Here is a 23283-nt window from a genome sequence, read left to right on the forward strand (position 1 = left end):
CAGAAGTTGCCATAGGTTACTACTGCCACCTATAAAATAGTACATAACAGTAATACAGTCACAATTAGACATCACATTAGATAAAGACTTGCCTGAACTGGATGTTGATGGTACATCTGCTGCAGTGGCATCAGCAGAGGTTAATGGCATTTATGGAGTGTGCTGCTGGTTTACCACAGCAGCACACTCCATACGCAGTCATTTCACAGCCTCATTCCCTTTCTGGAGGCTGTGAAAGCCCAAGAGTTTAAACCTCAGGTCCAGCAGCGTTGCCAGGGTTAGGACACTTTGACCCTCCAAAATCCCCAAATGGTCCCGAAGTCGCCGGATTAACCCTTCAGCCAGTGGTTTTGCAGGTTCACTTTTTGTATTTTGTGCTTCATTATTAATGGTGTAGTGCAGCATCTTCATGAGTGGAATGACTTTGGAGCCTGACACTCTTTTTTTCTTCTGATATTTCCATTGTGGCCTGGTGGAAAGGGCCCAATACCCTCACTGTTTCCTCAATGATATCAAATTCTCGTGATGTCAGAGGAGAAATTTCAGTGGAGAGGGAGGTCAGGGAAGCAGCAACAGCTTCACGCTGCTCAAAGAGCCGCTGCAGCAATGAGAGGATACTGTTTCACCGGGTCTCAACCTCTATAATTATTTTCATTTTTGGTCTTCCCAGGGACAGTTGCATCTGGCCTAGACGCTCTTTTGCGATTGTGCTTGTTCTAAAATATGTAACAATTTTCCGAGCTTTTGCTGACAGAACTGGGACAGAACTGGGACCTGCTCAAATGACTTTTTTACAATAAGATTGAGGCTATGGGCAATGCATATGCTGTGCCTCACCTGCAGTGCCTTAGCGCAGGCAATCATGTTAGAGGCAGCATCAGTTACCAGACACCTCACTTTCCTCTTAATGCTCCACTCATCCATCATTTTCAGCTTTGCTTTAGCCAGGTTGTCCGCAGTGTGTGACGGGGGAAGTGCTCCACACCTAGCAAGGTGGTCTTGATGGTGTCTTCTTCTGTGATATAGTGGCACGTTACACAGAGATAGGCTTCCATATTAATGGAAGTCCACATATCAGCAGTTAAAGACACAGCTGCAGCCTTCTGTACTTCTTCTGCTGCTTTTTCCTTCTTGGAATTGTATTTTTCTTCCACCATAGCCTTAAGACACTGGAAAAGGAAAAAGACAAAGTCAATGTAATACTGCTAAAAAAACATCCCAACACCAATATCTGAGACATACAGCTTATGCTACCTGTCTGGTTGGAATATTGTAAGTTGGATCAAGGGCCTGAACAAGTTCGCGAAAGCCCTCACCCTCCACCACTGAAAAGGGTTGCAGGTCCTTCACCACCATTTTGATCAGGGCCTCATCCACAGCATGCCTTCTGTTACCTACACAAATGTATCAAATCAAATCAAATCAATTTTATCTATATAGCGCGTATGTAAACTGTATGTAAAATGTAAACATCAAGTAGTTGTTTAATGGGAATTATTAAAAAAATATTATATATATATATATATATATATATATATATATATATATATATATATATATATATATATATATATATATATATATATATATATATATATATGCAGTCCTGTTGGTGGCGGTAATGCTCCATTGAAGCTCTGAAACAAAAACGCACGTGGGAAATAAGTGATGTAGGAGGGACTATACTAAATACACAAGAACAGTGATCAAGAAATAAAACACTAAAAGGTGAGTGCAGCAGGAACCTCAAACAAAGCAATATCAAAGTGATGAGTGCAGCACAAATGAGAATAAAGCCCAGGTTACACATAGACGGTTTTGTCGGCGGGCAGTACGTAGACTGAAGTTTGCGGTAGTTCTGGCCATTTTCGCGGTGGAAAGGGGCGGAGCATTTCGCCGGCGTTTTGAGCGCCGTACTAGCCGCAAATGCACGGATAAAACGTCGCTAAATCCGCCGAATAAAGCGGCCTTTTGACGCCGTAGCATCCGGCACACGTCAGGCAACGGGGGTTAATACCCAGTTCTATCCTTTACAATCGCAGGTTAAGACGTGCGTGAGAACGGCGGTGTTCTGCTGCCGCCGATAATGCCCTGTGTACTGCTGGATTTATCCAGGCAAATCCTGCGTTACTCCAGGAACTTTTGCATATAGGCACCTCCCCCAGAGTATAATAGGCTGAAGCAGCTGTCAATGCAGGGGGAGGGAGCTCATCTCTCAGCCTTTTATTCTCCTTCCTTTTTCCCTCCTCAACGTGTTCCTCGTCTCCACTACAGGGCTCTCCTCTGCTTCTGAACCAGACCTGTTGGTAAGTCCTTGCCGCTGCCACTTTTAGGAGGCATACTGGAGCTGGCCGCGAGTGAGAGGCCTACATGCAGCGCGCTAGCGTTTTTATATTGACCACCGCCTATCGGCCGTTTGGAACCGGGAGGTGGCGTTTAGAGCAACGTACTGTCCGCTAGCGCTGCCGTTTTGTCTGCCTCTGTCGCCGGTTAAAACGCCTTTGAGGACGCCAGTGTGGGCTCTATCGCTGTTTTACATGTCGTTGGTTAGGGATACAACGCTGGCCGCCAATTACGGCGGTGTAAACTGCGGCACTACAGGAAGGAGCAGGATGACACGGCGATTAAAAAGTATCAAACGCCGTTGTTCGCGTTGTCTCCGTCGTCACGCGAATTCTCCGGGAGCGCTCCCGGAATTATTCGACATGTTGAATAATTTTTTCGACGATTCCTGGTAAAGCCGGAACTAAGCCATGCCCCCTAGTGCCGGCATTGACAACGGCGTTTGATCCTTAAAACGGCCAAAAACTCTTCCGGGACGCTTCCGGGAGCTCTTACCGTCTATGTGTAAATGGGGCTTAACTAAGAAAGCATGAACAAAGTGATCAAACCGAAATAACAATCAGTACAAAATATAAGAGAAACTACAATCCAAAATCACAAGTGGATAACAAAACTAATGACTGAATGAAGGATCTAACCACAAACAAGAAATCAGATCAACAGAGTGCAATCAAAAACTACACGTGAGGGGCGGAACATCTAATAGACAGTGGGGAAAGACAGAGCCAGCGGTGAAGGGAGGTGATTACACCAGCACACACATACATACAGGAGCTGAAAGTCAGACACGCACGCACGCGTGCGCGCGCGCACACACACACACATGTCGGAGAAGGGAGTCACATGCCTGCTCACAGGTACAGAACGTCAGGACACACTCACAAGTGCAGGATGCCAGGACACACCCCCACTCACATGACACAGAACCATTCATGTCTGTCTAAGACACACACACACACACACACACACACACACACACACACACACACACACACACACACACACACACACACACACACACACACACACACACGACACAGATCCACACACCCAGACAAGCAGAAAATGAAGACAAATGAAAAAAGACACCATAAAGATACCAAACTTAAAAACAACCAAACGGGCTAATTAGCAGAACCCCAACAGTACCCCCCCAAACGCCAGCCCCGACGGTGGAAAACAACCCCCCTCCCCAAAATCACCAGCAAAATCACCCCAAAACCCACTACCAAGAAAAAACCTGGAACCCACAAAACACTGGACCTGGGCAGGAAGGAGAGGGCCAGAAGGCGGAAAAATGCCCCCCAACACCCCAGGCCAACCAAAACAAAAATCACAAACTAAGAAATCATACATACGACAGACCAAAGGTTGGCTAAACTTCCAAAATCAAAATAGTCACCCCTCTTTTCTGACTTTTGTTACAAAAGCTGAAGAAAGAATGTGAATTACCAAACTTTTAAAATTTACCATGTTCTTGTGTTGACATGTGCCTCCTGTAAGACTGTAATCTGTGTCTTGTTCTGTTTGATTTTTGCTAACACTTTACCACTTTTGACTGGATTACCCAGGCCATTCACACTTAGAACAGCAAGATCAAGTCATGAGATTCCCCCCATACATATCAGAAATCATAGAAAAAATTGTAATGCCCAAAAACAACATCTGAACACATATAGAAACTACATCAAACCTGAAAACATGTCTACATCTTTCCAAACAAAAATAAGTGTTATGTGTCGGACGCAGCTCAGAGAACCGACCAGCGTTTGAAGGACCCAGTATGAAATAAGCAGAGCACGGTACAAAGGCTAACTGAATTTAATACATAACAGTGATACAAAAAACAACAAAAGAAAGTGCGGTCTGGCGTGGTGCGCTCCCAGCAGCGCTAACGGTCCGGAGCCAGAAGCTGTTCGGACCCAAGGACCCCGCCGACACCCCCCAGGTGGCCGCAACAAACCGAGTCTGTGAAAGAAGGAACCATTATGTGAGTCCACACTCTACACACAGAGAGAACACTTAAAGGTGTACAAACAGCAAACACTTCCTGGCTTGATTACTAATCAGCTTCCCAACCTGCAGGCATGGAACATCCAGTTCACAAAACTCCACTGCAGTGGAAGCCGATACATGACTAACATACAGCTCAATATAAAAAGGTGTGAGGGACACCACATTTACTGACTGTATAAATGTTAGTCACAAAATCTAACGTACCTCAGGAAGTGTGCTGACGAGCGTGAGACCTCACCCCCTCCTCTTTCACAGACCGTGCATCAAACCCTGGACGTTCTCTGCATCCACTGATGATGAGATGGCTCCCGAGACGACGATCTCACCCGTCTGGTCACAAGGTCGAGTCTCTGGCAAATACACACTGTATACTCCAGTCTTAAATGCCACCATGTTCCAATCCATATAGATGCACTTCAGCTGTGAGTCCTGACGAGCCGCAGGTGATCAGGGTGAGGTCCTGATAACCTCAGCAACACAGCCACTCAGTCCCAAATGCAAGCCACCTGGAAGGAAAAACAAAAGACAGAAACAAAAAGGCAGCCAGGCCCCCCAGCCATACAACAATAAGACTCAATCAATCAATCAATTTTATTTATATAGCGCCAAATCACAACAAACAGTTGCCCCAAGGTGCTTTATATTGTAAGGCAAGGCCATACAATAATTACGTAAAAACCCCAACGGTCAAAACGACCCCCTGTGAGCAAGCACTTGGCGACAGTGGGAAGGAAAAACTCCCTTTTAATAGGAAGAAACCTCCAGCAGAACCAGGCTCAGGGAGGGGCAGTCTTCTGCTGGGACTGGTTGGGGCTGAGGGAGAGAACCAGGAAAAAGACATGCTGTGGATGGTGTTGGGAAGGTGTCGTGACACAGACCCACAACAGGGGGCGCTAAGAAACGGACAATGGATAAGCCAACAAGTAACAATTTAATGTTGTGGAAATACACAACGGAATACAGACAGAAATTTGGATTGCCAATTATACACCAGGTGACGTGTGGGCAGGCTCGAAGATAGAAGACCTCTGGCGAGAGAAGAGCCGATTCCCACACAGCTTCCACCACCAACGGGCCTGAAGAACACCGGAGCCGCCAAGTCCCGAGTCCCCAGGTGGCCTCTGCCTTCGGCTGTCGACCCTGGTACTGCTGGCAGAGAACAGAGAAAATCCAGGTGAGTGTGAATCCGCACACTCAGTAGTCCACTCACAGTCAATGTTCTGTAAGGAGGGAGCACCTCCACCTCCAATCACACACTCGTGCAGCTCCTGTGTAACCACTTATCTGCTATGGAGCGTGATGCGAAGTCGTCGCGGTCACGCTCTTACTCCAGCTCTGATAAGTACACCACAGGGCAAACGGCTGCAAAGAAGAGTTTAGTTAGGGAAATTACCGCAGAGAAGGTTACCTTTTGGTTGCTGATGTCTCGGCGGGGAGGTGGAGTTGTAGTCCGGCTTTTATGGTGATGTGGAAAATGAGTGACAGCTGGTGCAGATGATGAATGACAGCTGTCACTCTCCGTTGCTCCGACGCCCTCTCGTGCTTGAAGCCCGCACTCCAAGCAGGGCGCCATCTGGTGGTGGTGGGCCAGCAGTACCTCCTCTTCAGTGGCCCACACAACAGAGGGGAGCAGAGATCAATCACTAATGATTAAATGCAGAGTGGTGCATACAGAGCAAAAAGAGAAAGAAACACTCAGTGCATCATGGGAACCCCCCAGCAGTCTAAGTCTATAGCAGCATAACTAAGGGATGGTTCAGGGTCACCTGATCCAGCCCTAACTATAAGCTTTAGCAAAAAGGAAAGTTTTAAGCCTAATCTTAAAAGTAGAGAGGGTGTCTGTCTCCCTGATCTGAATTGGGAGCTGGTTCCACAGGAGAGGAGCCTGAAAGCTGAAGGCTCTGCCTCCCATTCTACTCTTACAAACCCTAGGAACTACAAGTAAGCCTGCAGTCTGAGAGCTAAGCGCTCTATTGGGGTGATACGGTACTATGAGGTCCCTAAGATAAGATGGGACCTGATTATTCAAAACCTTATAAGTAAGAAGAAGAATTTTAAATTCTATTCTAGAATTAACAGGAAGCCAATGAAGAGAGGCCAATATGGGTGAGATATGCTCTCTCCTTCTAGTCCCCGTCAGTACTCTAGCTGCAGCATTTTGAATTAACTGAAGGCTTTTCAGGGAACTTTTAGGACAACCTGATAATACTGAATTACAATAGTCCAGCCTAGAGGAAATAAATGCATGAAATAGTTTTTCAGCATCACTCTGAGACAAGACCATTCTAATTTTAGAGATATTGCGTAAATGCAAAAAAGCAGTCCTACATATTTGTTTAATATGCGCATTGAATGACATATCCTGATCAAAAATGACTCCAAGATTTCTCACAGTATTACTAGAGGTCAGGGTAATGCCATCCAGAGTAAGGATCTGGTTAGACACCATGTTTCTAAGATTTGTGGGGCCAAGTACAATAACTTCAGTTTTATCTGAGTTTAAAAGCAGGAAATTAGAGGTCATCCATGTCTTTATGTCTGTAAGACAATCCTGCAGTTTAGCTAATTGGTGTGTGTCCTCTGGCTTCATGGATAGATAAAGCTGGGTATCATCTGCGTAACAATGAAAATTTAAGCAATGCCGTCTAATAATACTGCCTAAGGGAAGCATGTATAAAGTGAATAAAATTGGTCCTAGCACAGAACCTTGTGGAACTCCATAATTAACCTTAGTCTGTGAAGAAGATTCCCCATTTACATGAACACATTGTAATCTATTAGATAAATATGATTCAAACCACCGCAGCGCAGTGCCTTTAATACCTATGGCATGCTCTAATCTCTGTAATAAAATTTTATGGTCAACAGTATCAAAAGCAGCACTGAGGTCTAACAGAACAAGCACAGAGATGAGTCCACTGTCTGAGGCCATAAGAAGATCATTTGTAACCTTCACTAATGCTATTTCTGTACTATGATGAATTCTAAAACCTGACTGAAACTCTTCAAATAGACCATTCCTCTGCAGATGATCAGTTAGCTGTTTTACAACTACCCTTTCAAGAATTTTTGAGAGAAAAGGAAGGTTGGAGATTGGCCTATAATTAGCTAAGATAGCTGGGTCAAGTGATGGCTTTTTAAGTAATGGTTTAATTACTGCCATCTTAAAAGCCTGTGGTACATAGCCAACTAATAAAGATAGATTGATCATATTTAAGATCGAAGCATTAAATAATGGTAGGGCTTCCTTGAGCAGCCTGGTAGGAATGGGGTCTAATAGACATGTTGATGGTTTGGAGGAAGTAACTAATGAAAATAACTCAGACAGAACAATCGGAGAGAAAGAGTCTAACCAAATACCGGCATCACTGAAAGCAGCCAAAGATAACGATACGTCTTTGGGATGGTTATGAGTAATTTTTTCTCTAATAGTTAAAAATTTATTAGCAAAGAAAGTCATGAAGTCATTACTAGTTAAAGTTAAAGGAATACTCGGCTCAATAGAGCTCTGACTCTTTGTCAGCCTGGCTACAGTGCTGAAAAGAAACCTGGGGTTGTTCTTATTTTCTTCAATTAGTGATGAGTAGAAAGATGTCCTAGCTTTACGGAGGGCTTTTTTTTTATAGAGCAACAGACTCTTTTTCCAGGCTAAGTGGAGATCTTCTAAATTAGTGAGACGCCATTTCCTCTCCAACACATGGGTTATCTGCTTTAAGCTGCGAGTTTGTGAGTTATACCACGGAGTCAGGCACTTCTGATTTAAAGCTCTCTTTTTCAGAGGAGCTACAGCATCCAAAGTTGTCTTCAATGAGGATGTAAAACTATTGACGAGATACTTTATCTCACAGAGTTTAGGTAGCTACTCTGCACTGTGTTGGTATATGGCATTAGAGAACATAAAGAAGGAATCATATCCTAGTTACAGCGCTTTCTGAAAGACTTCTAGTGTAATGAAACTTATTCTCCACTGCTGGGTAGTCCATCAGAGTAAATGTAAATGTTATTAAGAAATGATCAGACAGAAGGGAGTTTTCAGGGAATACTGTTAAGTCTTCAATTTCCATACCATAAGTCAGAACAAGATCTAAGATATGATTAAAGTGGTGGGTGGACTCATTTACATTTTGAGCAAAGCCAATTGAGTCTAATAATAGATTAAATGCAGTGTTGAGGCTGTCATTCTCAGCATCTGTGTGGATGTTAAAATCGCCCACTATAATGATCTTATCTGAGCTAAGCACTAAGTCAGACAAAAGGTCTGAAAATTCACAGAGAAACTCACAGTAACGACCAGGAGGACGATAGATAACAACAAATAAAACTGGTTTTTGGGACTACCAATTTGGATGGACAAGACTAAGAGTCAAGCTTTCAAATGAATTAAAGCTCTGTCTGGGTTTTTGATTAATTAATAAGCTGGAATGGAAGATTGCTGCTAATCCTCCGCCTCGGCCCGTGCTACGAGCGTTCTGGCAGTTAGTGTGACTCGGGGGTGTTGACTCATTTAAACTAACATATTCATCCTGCTGTAACCAGGTTTCTGTAAGGCAGAATAAATCAATATGTTGATCAATTTTTATATCATTTACTAACAGGGACTTAGAAGAGAGAGACCTAATGTTTAATAGACCACATTTAACTGTTTTAGTCTGTGGTGCAGTTGACGTTGCTATGTTATTTTTTCTTTTTGAATTTTTATGCTTAAATAGATTTTTGCTGGTTATTGGTGGTCTGGGAGCAGGCACCGTCTCTACAGGGTTGGGGTAATGAGGGGATGGCAGGGGGAGAGAAGCTGCAGAGAGGTGTGTAAGACTACAACTCTGCTTCCTGGTCCCAACCCTGGATAGTCACAGTTTGGAGGATTTAAGAAAATTGGCCAGATTTCTAGAAATGAGAGCTGCTCCATTCAAAGTGGGATGGATGCCGTCTCTCCTAACAAGAACAGGTTTTCCCCAGAAGCTTTGCCAATTATCTATGAAGCCCACCTCATTTTTTTGAATTATTGCTTCTCCTCAACTGTTGGGTCGAGGGTGAAGCTTCTCAAAAGGAGAGTGCCCAGTGAGGAAGATGGATGCCGAGCATAAGGGCACGAGAACTTTCATCCTATTAGTCCATTATCCACCTGTTCCACGTGGGTCTGGGCTTCACTAACTCGCTCTGACAGACTTTGCATTTCTGTGGTAATGTTGTCAAATTTACCAGTGATTTCTTGTCCCAGGTAGTCAATTTCTTGTCTCAGGCTTTCCTTGTCCCCTTTTAGCTCCTTTATTTGACCCCTTTTAACTCATTTATTGCATTAGTTATTTCTCCGGGTTTGACCCGGGTTGGAATTATTAGGTTTTGCTCCCTAAGCACTGTTTTCTTGAGTTTTTGACATTTTTCTGCTCTCTTTCGTAGCCTTTAGTGGTTTTTCTCCCACCCATTTACCCCTTCACTCACAAAGTCGACTTGGTGAGTTACTTGGTGGGATAACCTGGGTTGTTTTGGGAAAGCAGGATCACTGTGTGTCAAACTGCTCCATCAGCCAAACCGGAAGTCTGCATAATGTTGTTTAAAATTGAGTTTGTAGCTCTGTTAAGTGTTTGTCATCTTTTCTCAGCTGTGGTGAGTTTCTCTGGTAGAACTATGGTGACAACTTTGATTTTTAGGTAAAACAGCTGTGCTTTATTTTGAACAACGGTTAACAAGTTTGTGTTGTGTGGGCCGCTGAAGAGGAGGTACTGCTGGCCCACCACCACCAGAGGGCGCCCTGCCTGGAGTGCGGGCTCCAGGCACCAGAGGGCGCTGCCGCCGACGAAGGCTGCCAGGGTGACAGCTGTCACCCATTACTGGACACAGCTGACTGCACTCAGGACGGAGGTATATCAGCAGGACAGCGTTTCCACCTCAGTGCCGAGATATCGCCTTGAGCCTAAGGTAATCTTCTCTGCAGCTTATTTAAGTATAATCCTATAATACTTGTTAAACCTTTCAGGACAGCTGACTACCGAAAGCCGAGTGATCGGATAAGTACTCACCTTCCTGCTTATTGTGACAAGAGGTGGAGGCGGCTTGCCCCTCTCATCTACTGGGTGCGGTCGCATCCCAACCTGTGTGTTTGTGTTCTTTCCCGCCAGCAGTACCGGATCCGACGAGCGAAGGCAGTGGCCACCTGGGAATTCGGGACTTGGCGGTTCCAGTACTTCTGGGTTTCGGTGGCAGAGGAAATCTGGGTGGTTCCGGTTCGACTAGGACGGACGTCTCCTACCTTCGGGCCTGCCCACAAGACACCAGCAGATTTCGGCTTACACCTCCAAATTGTGAATTATTGTATCAGTTGTGCTAATTTCACAACAGTAAAACTTGTTCTTACCTTTTTCCATTGTCCGTTCATTGCGCCCCCTGTTGTGGGTCCGTGTACCTACACTTTCACAACAGTTTGATAACTTTTGTGGTGTAGTGCAATAAAAAAAATCCCACTGAACATTAAAAATTTTATTACTTCCACAATCATTTTTTAAAAAAGGACTTTTTCAGCCATTAACGTTTGGACAACGGCTTCTGGTGTCAAGCGCCCGACATCACTTGGCGTGACCCGCTCGGGGGACAATGACAGGTGGGGAGTTTGACTGGAGCGGTACACCTGTCAAACGGTAACATAGATGTCAAACTCAGGGAGGACAGAAACCTCCCTTGGACACTCCGGGAAAGTGAGAAAGGTATTCACAGATTTGAAGTTCATGGCTCAATAAATCTTAAGAGAAACGTTGTAGAAAAACAAACAACACTAGTTCCTAACCTCACGAAGGTAGACAATGAGGTACAACCTCATGAATGAACCGTCCTCTGAAGTGAAAAAATGACACTGATCTGAATGAGCAGGCGGCAGAGAAATGGAGGCATAGGGACCATCTACAAAGTGCAAAAATGAAAAGAGACACCAGAAAAATATTTTAAAAATTTGTTGGTATAAGGTGTGGTGTCACCAAATGCGCTGAACACATCAATGGTCTCCTGCTGGCTATAGCACAGCACTCAGTTTGGAAAAAATGCGTTTTTGAAAAATTTAAGGGAATTTTTCATTGTTTAAATTTTCAATAGTGTCATTTTTTCCCCTTTTTTTGTTGTTGTTATGATGTGTCAATATATACAAATTTGTATATTTTTTCCACAATAAAATGAATTATGAACTATAATTATATGAACTATAATTCTTCTGAACTGCCCCAGTTTGTTCTTCCTGCTGCACTGAAATTGATTTTCCTTTTGCTTCTGGCATTTTGTTTTGTTTGACCACAGCAATGCAGTTCCATGCCCTTGTATGGACATTGATGGGCTGTTACGTATGCTAATCATATGTTAATTAGGCTCACCGGCACACGCTTTCAGTTTTCGAGGAAATGGGATTCATCAACTTAAGAACACAGCTGCGAACATTTCTGCTGTTTAAGAACACGTTGATGAATCAGACGTAGAGTTCTCCTTGTGTAGCGGGATGAAAGTCCCGGGTCCCAATTGAAAAGACGTTCCCGCTAGCTTGGCTAAAGGGGAGTTCCCCTTTGGCTGACCTGGTAGAGGAACGGTCTTTTGGTGTGAGCCGCGTGGGTTCGATCCCCCACCGTCGTTCCGGCCACGTAGGTCCTGCTGCTTCAATCATCTGGCGTCACGAACAGGATGTGGGTCACAGAGTATGCTAACATGCACCTGTGACTTCGGGACGAAGTCAAAAATGGTGGGGAGATGTGTAGCGGGATGAAAGTCCCGGGTCCCAATTGAAAAGACGTTCCCCCTAGCTTGGCTAACGGGGAGTTCCCCTTTGGCTGACCTGGTAGAGGAACGGTCTTTTGGTGCGAGCCACGTGGGTTCGATCCCCCACCGTCGTCCCAGCCACGTAGGTCCTGCTGCTTCAATCTGGTGTCACGAACAGGATGTGGGTCACAGAGTATACTAACATGCACCTGTGACTTCGGGACGAAGTCAAAAATGGTGGGCAGATGTGTAGTGGGATGAAAGTCCCGGGTCCCAATTGAAAAGACGTTCCCGCTAGCTTGGCTAAAGGGGAGTTCTCCTTTGGCTGACCTGGTAGAGGAACGGTCTCTTGTGCGAGCCACGTGGGTTCGATCCCCACCGTCGTCCCGGCCACGTAGGCAACTAAAGAAGGAATCTAAGAAGATGAGGTCCGATGAGAGCAACTAGATAAGTAAGGTGAGAGAATAGAGCCAGTAATATCAAACTCTCAAGCCCGTCTGACAATACATGATGATCGACTGTACCAAACGCAGCACTAAGATTTCGCCATAGCAGCACTGTGGTGGCATCTGAATCCGCTGCAAGATCATTCCTCACTTTTTTAAGTGCTGTCTCTGTGGAGGTCATTATCAACACCTCTTGAATGGAAAGAAGTTATAAGAGTGATTGTTTGGTTGCACTGAAAGAACTGTGATTCAATTTGTCCCTACCATCAGCCAGGTAATGGACGACCCTGGATGAAGTGTTACTGCATCACTGTATTACTTTGTACACAAAGCAAACTGACAGAGTAACATCACTATGAATCATGATGTATTAATTAAATCAATGGTGTTCTAAGAGCAAAGTGTGATTTACTTTTTTTTTTATTTACAGGAAATGGATCGATGTTTGCTGTATTTCGTGCTCATGCTCATGTATAGAAATGGTATGTTTTTTCTTCTTTTCAAAATACTCCCATATTAATATCTTTTAGTGATTTTTTTTGGACACTCAAAGTAGAAGTCATTCAGACCCTATAGCTTGAAGTGTACAGATAACAAAATCTAAGCTCACGTGCAGCATAAGAGAACATGACATAATCAATCAATCAATCAATCAATTAATTTTATTTATATAGCGCCAAATCACAACAAACATTTGCCCCAAGGTGCTTTATATTGTAAGGCAAGGCCATACAATAATTACGTAAAAAACCCCAACGGTCAAAACGACCCCCTGTGAGCAAGCACTTGGCGACAGTGGGAAGGAAAAACTCCCTTTTAACAGGAAGAAACCTCCAGCAGAACCAGGCTCAGGGAGGGGCAGTCTTCTGCTGGTACTGGTTGGGGCTGAGGGAGAGAACCAGGAAAAAGACATGCTGTGGAGGGGAGCAGAGATCAATCACTAATGATTAAATGCAGAGTGGTGCATACAGAGCAAAAAGAGAAAGAAACAGTGCATCATGGGAACCCCCCAGCAGTCTAAGTCTATAGCAGCATAACTAAGGGATGGTTCAGGGTCACCTGATCCAGCCCTAACTATAAGCTTTAGCAAAAAGGAAAGTTTTAAGCCTAATCTTAAAAGTAGAGAGGGTGTCTGTCTCCCTGATCTGAATTGGGAGCTGGTTCCACAGGAGAGGAGCCTGAAAGCTGAAGGCTCTGCCTCCCATTCTACTCTTACCAACCCTAGGAACTACAAGTAAGCCTGCAGTCTGAGAGCGAAGCGCTCTATTGGGGTGATATGGTACTATGAGGTCCCTAAGATAAGATGGGACCTGATTATTCAAAACCTTATAAGTAAGAAGAAGAATTTTAAATTCTATTCTAGAATTAACAGGAAGCCAATGAAGAGAGGCCAATATGGGTAAGATATGCTCTCTCCTTCTAGTCCCCGTTAGTACTCTAGCTGCAGCATGTTGAATTAACTGAAGGTATTATTAACTAATTATGTAATTATAATTATATTTATAATAATAATAATAATTATTATTATTCTATAACTATAATTAACTGAATTAACATAAAAGTAAAGGGAACAAATAAACAGACAAAATACCTACGGACGTAAAGACAAGTTATGATAAAATTTACTGCATGTTATTTCCACAGTAGTTGCAATAATTCAATCAGCTTTGTGCTGTGGCAACACATGCAAATGTAATGTTAATGCTTCAGGTCTGGAGGTAGGTTTGGATGTTGGCATGGTCCTGGGTCTGTGGTTGGTTTGTCAGACTGAGTATGGCTGGTGCTCTCCTGAGGTGCGTGCTGTTGTGGTGGTTGCAGGTGATCTCTCCAGCACACTGTTAGTATGGCGTTGAAGTTCTGTTGTTGGACTGTTGGGATGTTTTTTGTCACTCACTTTTTTCACTACATTTTTGAGGAGGTGTACATGATCATAAAGATTGTCCACAGTGATGCAAGAATACTGTTATGTGCCGACGCGGGTTGAGGAGCGGACCTGCGTCTGACTGAACCCAGTGCTAAAATAACCAGAAAGCGGTTCCAATAACAAAACAATTTATTTTCCCCCTTTTGTGCAATACTCGGTGTACAAACATAAAGCGCGTCTGTCTGGCGGAGTGAAGGACGGCGCGCTCTCCAGCGCCCAAAGGGATCGAAGCCCAGCGCCTCTGGACCCACGTTCACTGCCAAACACCCCCCAGGTGGACACGACAAACCGACCCTGTGAAGGATAGAAAAGGTGAGGTAAGTCAGCAGCTACAACTAATATCCTTCAAAGGCACACACTATCAGCAACACATTCAGGTCTGAATTTAAGCTTTATGTAAATGAGCAGCTTCTCACAACAGGTGGAGGATCATCTGTCCGCACGCCACGGCCATGAGAAGCAAGCTGCACAACTCTCATCAATATTCACATATACTGCGTAACAAAATACCAAATTACTGTTAACAATTATTCAGACAATCAAATCACCTCTGATGTGTGCTGACAGCATGTGTCCCTCACCCGTCCTCCTTCACAGGCACGATGTGTCAAACCCAGGCGCAGTCCTCAGCGTCTCACAAACGAACATCACAAGGTCGAGTTCCCGGCAATTCTGCTTGAATCACACATGGCTTAAATGCAGAACGCCATCTCATTATCTGCTTCAGCTGAAAGTCTTTACGGTTGCACATGAGCATCATCCACAGGTGCTGCATATCACGTTGATGAGGGTGAAGGACTCTTCTGCCAGCACCTTCTCCACAGACAATAAATCAGTTTGCATACCACTTGGAGAGCAAAGAAAAGAAAAGAACACCAAAATGTCCAGCCAAACCCCCCCAACACACAACAAATACTGGACAATGTGAACATTTGCCCATATTTCTCAGTCTCTGTAGATGTTTTTTTTTTTTTTTTTTTTGGTCTGGGTGAAAGTCCTTTCTGGATAACAGAGTGGACATCACTATTTTACAGTAATTTGTACCTGTATTTATCAGGATGTGGCTAGGACAGCCCAGATGAATCTACAGTAGGGGAAATAAGTATTTGATCCACTGTCAATTTTGCAGGTTTTCCTACCTACAAAGAATGGAGAGGTCTGTAATTTTTATCGTAGGTACACTTCAACTGTGAGAGACAGAATCTAAAAAAAAATCCAGAAAATCACATTGTATTATTTTTAAATAATTAATTTGCATTTTATTGCATGAAATAAGTATTTGATCCCCTAGAAAAACAGACCTTAACAATTGGTACAGAAACATTTGTTTGCCATTACAGAGGTCAGACGTTTCCTGACCAAGTTTTCCCACACTGCAACAGGGATTTTGGTCCACTCCTCCATAGAGATCTTCTCCACGTCGTTCAGGTTTGGAGTTTCAGCTCCCTCCAAAGATTTTCTATAGAGTTCAGGTCTGGAGACTGGCCAAGCCACTCCAGCACCTTGAAATGCTTCTTATGGAGCCCCTCCTTAGTTGCCCCGGCTGTGTGTTTGGGGTCATTGTTATGTTGGAAGACCCAGCCACAACTGAGGGAAGGAGGTTGTTTGCCAAAATCTCGAAATACATGACCCCATCCATCCTCCCTTCAATACGTTGCAGTTGTCCTGTCCACTTTGCAGAAGAGCACCCCCACAGTATGATGTTTCCACCCCCATGCTTCACAGTTGGGATGGTTTTCTTGGGGTTGTTCTCATCCTCTAAACACAGCAAGTGGAGTTGATTCCAAAAAGCTCTGTTTTGGTCTCATCTGACCATATGACCTTCTCCCATGCCTCCTCTGGATCATCCAGATGGTCACTGGTGAACTTCAAACGGGACATGTGCTGGCGTGAGCAGGGGGACCTTGCTGCCCTGCAGGATTTTAAACCATGACGGCATCGTGTCTTATTAATGTAATCTATGCGACTGTGGTCCCAGCTCTCTTCAGGTCAATGACCAGGTCCTCCTGTGTAGTACTGAGCTTTCTCAGAATCATCCTTACCCCACGAAGTGAGATCTTGCATGGAATCCCAGACCGAGGGAGACTGACAGACATCTTGTGTTTCTTCCACTTTGTAATAAATAATCATAACAATTGTTGTCTTCTCACCAAGCTGCTTGTCTGTTGTCCCGTAGCCCATCCCAGCCTTGTGCATGTCTACAGTTTTGTCCTTGATGTCCTGAGACAGCTCTTTGGTCTTGGCCATGGTGGACAGGTTGGAGTGTGATTGACTGAGTGTGTGAACAGGTGTCTTTTATACAGGTAACGAGTTTAAACAGGTGCAATTAATACAGGTAAAGAGTGCAGAATAAGAGGGCTTCTTAAAGAAAAATTAACAGGTCTGTGAGAGCCAGAATTCTTGTTGGTTGGTACGGGATCAAATACTTATTTCATGCAATAAAATGCAAATTCATTATTTAAAAATCATACAATGTGATTTTATGGACTTTTTTATTTTAGATTCTGTCTCTTACAGTTGAAGTGTACCTACGATAAAAATTACAGACCTCTCCATTCTTTGTAGGTGGGGAAAACCTGAGAGGATGTCCATGACTGTTAGGGGACAAACCCACTGATCAGTTAGTTGGACCCAAAAATGCAGGAAACAGGCCAAAGTACAAAAATATAATGATTTAATGAGATGAATGGTAAGAGTTTAATCCAGGAAGCCAGGCACTGGAGGAAGGAGAGACCGCTGGAGCCCATGGGAGGCAGGAACGTCACACCCAACACAGATTGTCCAAAACCAGTTCACAACTGGACCAGGTGGCTCAGTTAAGCTGATGGAGCACTGAGGACGCAAGAAACACAGAGTTAGTTTACAATGTCAAAACATGGAACGAAGGAATGCTGCAGAGATGAGGCCGAAGAAACATGGAGGTAACTGTAGTTTCCGGCATCTGAGAGCGTGAAGAGAAGCAGGATTTGTACAGGAGGTTGATGAGTGTGAACAGGTGAATGCAATCAGTTCCACAGGTGTCTCCAGCAGACACAGGAAGGGAGGGGCAGTGAAGCAGATCCAGCAGCAAGGTGCAGAAAACAAAGGCAGCACAACAGGACCCCCCCCCTTCAAAGGGAGCCTCCAGGCAACCTACCAGGCCAACCCGGATGAGCCCGATAGAAGTCAGAGATGAGGGAGGGGTCCAAAATAAGTCCCCGCAAGACCCAGGAACGCTCCTCAGGACCATACCCCTTCCAGTCCACCAGATACTGGAAGCCCCAGCCCCAGCGACAAACGTCGAGGATGCGGCCCACCGTCCAGGCCGGATGGCCGTCCACAGTCCGGGCGGTAGGAGGGGGAACGGCAGGCGGACACAAGGTGCTGGAACAGACTGGTTTAAGATGAGACACTTGGAAGACAGGATGGATCCTGAGGGTCCGAGGCAATGTGAGCCAAACAGCTCAGGGTTGACAGTCTTAACAACAAACGGACCCAGGAATCGAGGAGCCAGCTTCTTGGCGGCTGCCTTAAGAGGCACATCATTGGCGGATAACCAAACCTTCTGGCCAGGACGGTAGTGGGGTCTGCATGGCGAATTGTCCTCTCCCTTGTCTGAAGAAGGGCAGAGCGGGCAGTCCGCCAGACTCGTTGACAATCAATCAATCAATCAACTTTTTTTTTATATAGCGCCAAATCACAACAAACAGTTGCCCCAAGGCGCTTTATATTGTAAGGCAAGGCCATACAATAATTATGAAAAACCCCAACGGTCAAAACGACCCCCTGTGAGCAAGCACTTGGCAACAGTGGGAAGGAAAAACTCCCTCTTAACAGGAAGAAACCTCCAGCAGAACCAGGCTCAGGGAGGGGCAGTCTTCTGCTGAGACTGGTTGGGGCTGAGGGAAAGAACCAGGAAAAAGACATGCTGTGGAGGGGGGCAGAGATCGATCACTAATGATTAAATGCGGAGTGATGCATACAGAGCAAAAAGAGAAAGAAACAGTGCATCATGGGAACCCCCCCACAGTCTACGTCTAAAGCAGCATAACCAAGGGATAGTCCAGGGTCACCCGATCCAGCCCTAACTATAAGCCTTAGCGAAAAGGAAAGTTTTAAGCCTAATCTTAAAAGTAGAGAGGGTATCTGTCTCCCTGATCTGAATTGGGAGCTGGTTCCACAGGAGAGGAGCCTGAAAGCTGAAGGCTCTGCCTCCCATTCTACTCTTACAAACCCTAGGAACTACAAGTAAGCCTGCAGTCTGAGAGCGAAGCGCTCTATTAGGGTGATATGGTACTACGAGGTCCCTAAGATAAGATGGGACCTGATTATTCAAAACCTTATAAGTAAGAAGAAGAATTTTAAATTCTATTCTAGAATTAACAGGAAGCCAATGAAGAGAGGCCAACACGGGTGAGATATGCTCTCTCCTGCTAGTCCCCATCAGTACTCTAGCTGCAGCATTTTGAATTAACTGAAGGCTTTTTAGGGAACTTTTAGGACAACCTGATAATAAAGAATTACAATAGTCCAGCCTAGAGGAAATAAATGCATGAATTAGTTTTTCAGCATCACTCTGAGACAAGACCTTTCTGATTTTAGAGATATTGCTTAAATGCAAAAAGGCAGTCCTACATATTTGTTTAATATGCGCTTTGAATGACATATCCTGATCAAAAATGACTCCAAGATTTCTCACAGTATTACTAGAGGTCAGGGAAATGCCATCCAGAGTAAAGATCTGGTTAGACACCATGCTTCTAAGATTTGTGGGGCCAAGTACAATAACTTCAGTTTTATCTGAGTTTAAAAGCAGGAAATTAGAGGTCATCCATGTCTTTATGTCTGTAAGACAATCCTGCAGTTTAGCTAATTGGTGTGTGTCCTCTGGCTTCATGGATAGATAAAGCTGGGTATCATCTGCGTAACAATGAAAATTTAAGCAATACCGTCTAATAATACTGCCTAAGGGAAGCATGTATAAAGTGAATAAAATTGGTCCTAGCACAGAACCTTGTGGAACTCCATAATTAACTTTAGTCTGTGAAGAAGATTCCCCATTTACATGAACAAATTGTAATCTATTAGACAAATATGATTCAAACCACCGCAGCGCAGTGCCTTTAATACCTATGGCATGCTCTAATCTCTGTAATAAAATTTTATGGTCAACAGTATCAAAAGCAGCACTGAGGTCTAACAGAACAAGCACAGAGATGAGTCCACTGTCCGAGGCCATAAGAAGATCATTTGTAACCTTCACTAATGCTGTTTCTGTACTATGATGAATTCTAAAACCTGACTGAAACTCTTCAAATAGACCATTCCTCTGCAGATGATCAGTTAGCTGTTTTACAACTACCCTTTCAAGAATTTTTGAGAGAAAAGGAAAGTTGGAGAATGGCCTATAATTAGCTAAGATAGCTGGGTCAAGTGATGGCTTTTTAAGTAATGGTTTAATTACTGCCACCTTAAAAGCCTGTGGTACATAGCCAACTAACAAAGATAGATTGATCATATTTAAGATCGAAGCATTAAATAATGGTAGGGCTTCCTTGAGCAGCCTGGTAGGAATGGGGTCTAATAAACATGTTGATGGTTTGGATGAAGTAACTAATGAAAATAACTCAGACAGAACAATCGGAGAGAAAGAGTCTAACCAAATACCGGCATCACTGAAAGCAGCCAAAGATAACGATACATCTTTGGGATGGTTATGAGTAATTTTTTCTCTAATAGTTAAAATTTTGTTAGCAAAGAAAGTCATGAAGTCATTACTAGTTAAAGTTAATGGAATACTCAGCTCAATAGAGCTCTGACTCTTTGTCAGCCTGGCTACAGTGCTGAAAAGAAACCTGGGGTTGTTCTTATTTTCTTCAATTAGTGATGAGTAGAAAGATGTCCTAGCTTTACGGAGGGCTTTTTTATAGAGCAACAGACTCTTTTTCCGGGCTAAGTGAAGATCTTCTAAATTAGTGAGACGCCATTTCCTCTCCAACTTACGGGTTATCTGCTTTAAGCTACGAGTTTGTGAGTTATACCACGGAGTCAGACACTTCTGATTTAAAGCTCTCTTTTTCAGAGGAGCTACAGCATCCAAAGTTGTCTTCAATGAGGATGTAAAACTATTGACGAGATACTCTATCTCCCTTACAGAGTTTAGGTAGCTACTCTGCACTGTGTTGGTATATGGCATTAGAGAACATAAAGAAGGAATCATATCCTTAAACCTAGTTACAGCGCTTTCTGAAAGACTTCTAGTGTAATGAAACTTATTCCCCACTGCTGGGTAGTCCATCAGAGTAAATGTAAATGTTATTAAGAAAAGATCAGACAGAAGGGAGTTTTCAGGGAATACTGTTAAGTCTTCTATTTCCATACCATAAGTCAGAACAAGATCTAAGATATGATTAAAGTGGTGGGTGGACTCATTTACTTTTTGAGCAAAGCCAATAGAGTCTAATAATAGATTAAATGCAGTGTTGAGGCTGTCATTCTCAGCATCTGTGTGGATGTTAAAATCGCCCACTATAATTATCTTATCTGAGCTAAGCACTAAGTCAGACAAAAGGTCTGAAAATTCACAGAGAAACTCACAGTAACGACCAGGTGGACGATAGATAATAACAAATAAAACTGGTTTTTGGGACTTCCAATTTGGATGGACAAGACTAAGAGACAAGCTTTCAAATGAATTAAAGCTCTGTCTGGGTTTTTGATTAATTAATAAGCTGGAATGGAAGATTGCTGCTAATCCTCCGCCCCGGCCCGTGCTACGAGCATTCTGACAGTTAGTGTGACTCGGGGGTGTTGACTCATTTAAACTAACATATTCATCCTGCTGTAACCAGGTTTCTGTAAGGCAGAATAAATCAATATGTTGATCAATTATTATATCATTTACTAACAGGGACTTAGAAGAGAGAGACCTAATGTTTAACAGACCACATTTAACTGTTTTAGTCTGTGGTGCAGTTGAAGGTGCTATATTATTTTTTCTTTTTGAATTTTTATGCTTAAATAGATTTTTGCTGGTTATTGGTAGTCTGGGAGCAGGCACCGTCTCTATGGGGATGGGGTAATGAGGGGATGGCAGGGGGAGAGAAGCTGCAGAGAGGTGTGTAAGACTACAACTCTGCTTCCTGGTCCCAACCCTGGATAGTCACGGTTTGGAGGATTTAAGAAAATTGGCCAGATTTCTAGAAATGAGAGCTGCTCCATCCAAAGTGGGATGGATGCCGTCTCTCCTAACAAGACCAGGTTTTCCCCAGAAGCTTTGCCAATTATCTATGAAGCCCACCTCGTTTTTTGGACACCACTCAGACAGCCAGCAATTCAAGGAGAACATGCGGCTAAACATGTCACTCCCGGTCCGATTGGGGAGGGGCCCAGAGAAAACTACAGAGTCCGACATTGTTTTTGCAAAGTTACACACCGATTTAATGTTAATTTTAGTGACCGCCGATTGGCGTAACCGGGTGTCATTACTGCCGACGTGAATTACAATCTTACCAAATTTACGCTTAGCCTTAGCCAGCAGTTTCAAATTTCCTTCAATGTCACCTGCTCTGGCCCCCGGAAGACAATTGACTATGGTTGCTGGTGTCGCTAACTTCACATTTCGCAAAACAGAGTCGCCAATAACCAGAGTTTGATCCTCGGCGGGTGTGTCGTCGAGTGGGGAAAAACGGTTAGAGATGTGAACGGGTTGGCGGTGTACACGGGGCTTCTGTTTAGGACTACGCTTCCTCCTCACAGTCACCCAGTCGGCCTGCTTTCCCGGCTGCTCGGGATCTGCCAGGGGGGAACTAACGGCGGCTAAGCTACCTTGGTCCGCACCGACTACAGGGGCCTGGCTAGCTGTAGAATTTTCCACGGTGCGGAGCCGAGTCTCCAATTCGCCCAGCCTGGCCTCCAAAGCTACGAATAAGCTACACTTATTACAAGTACCATTACTGCTAAAGGAGGCCGAGGAATAACTAAACATTTCACACCCAGAGCAGAAAAGTGCGGGAGAGACAGGAGAAGCCGCCATGCTAAATCGGCTAAGAGCTAGTAGCTACGCTAAGCTAGCGGATTCCTAAAAACACGCAAAGTGAATAATGTGTAAATAATTTAGAGGTGATTCAGCAGAAGGAGTGCTTTAGTTAAGGCACGTAAAGATTACACTGGGAAACAAATCGTAATCTAGATAACTAGATCAATCTAACTGCGCAGATTAAACAGCTAACAGATACAGAAAAACACCGCTGTGCTCCGGAACAGGAAGTGATACAATACCGCAGTGAGAGCCCGCAGTTATCACTATCATTATCGGTATAAGCTATTATCACTATTATATGAAGTTAGCAAAGTAGCAAATTAGCCATGAGACATACTGCCCCAACAGCCTGTTTAAAACGCCAGTCGTCTGGGACGCGTCCTCTCTCTTTGCACCTGTAACATGGTTTTCCACTTTCCTCTTTCTTGGGAGCAGCTCTCTTGAAAATGCAGTTGGTTTTCAGGGACATTTGCTACCACTGTGTTGCACTTTGCTTTGTGACTTCATGTGCCAGGCCCATTTCATAAGCTCCCATTAATGTACAGGGCCCCTTCACACATAACACGATCTACATCGACTAGCGCATGAAGGAATTGCATGCCAAATGTGAAAAATCGGAGCTGCCTCTAATGCCTCGTACACTTGTTGCTACAAATATTTGTGCACACCAGTGGCTGAAAGACAGAGTGTGCCCTGTGAGAGCCCATTCCATCCCTCTTGCACCAGGTGTCAGCCAAATGCCAGGTGACACACACACGAGCATCTAATACCGCTCACTTGGCACTTAGAAAATGTGTAGCCATTTG

At 44.1% G+C, this 23283-nt stretch overlaps 1 protein-coding gene and 1 long non-coding RNA gene across 2 annotated transcripts in view; one reads left to right on the plus strand and one right to left on the minus strand.

Moving 5' to 3' along the window:
- The window catches only part of itgb2 (integrin, beta 2), a 125822-nt gene that overhangs the window by 18904 nt on the left and 83635 nt on the right, over window positions 1–23283 (plus strand). Inside the window, exon 2 of the mRNA XM_034186558.1 lies at window positions 12964–13015. Coding sequence (XP_034042449.1) covers window positions 12967–13015 — 49 coding nt within the window. The 5' untranslated portion in view covers window positions 12964–12966. The remainder of the gene's footprint in view (window positions 1–12963; window positions 13016–23283) is intronic.
- On the minus strand, window positions 898–11813 carry LOC117524735. The gene is made up of 3 exons (XR_004564841.1): window positions 11633–11813; window positions 8223–8228; window positions 898–910 (listed from the first exon to the last, which is right to left on the minus strand). It is a non-coding gene; the product is annotated as an uncharacterized LOC117524735 (long non-coding RNA).

The sequence above is a fragment of the Thalassophryne amazonica genome, chromosome 14, assembly GCF_902500255.1.
Source record: "Thalassophryne amazonica chromosome 14, fThaAma1.1, whole genome shotgun sequence".
Taxonomy (NCBI): domain Eukaryota; kingdom Metazoa; phylum Chordata; class Actinopteri; order Batrachoidiformes; family Batrachoididae; genus Thalassophryne; species Thalassophryne amazonica.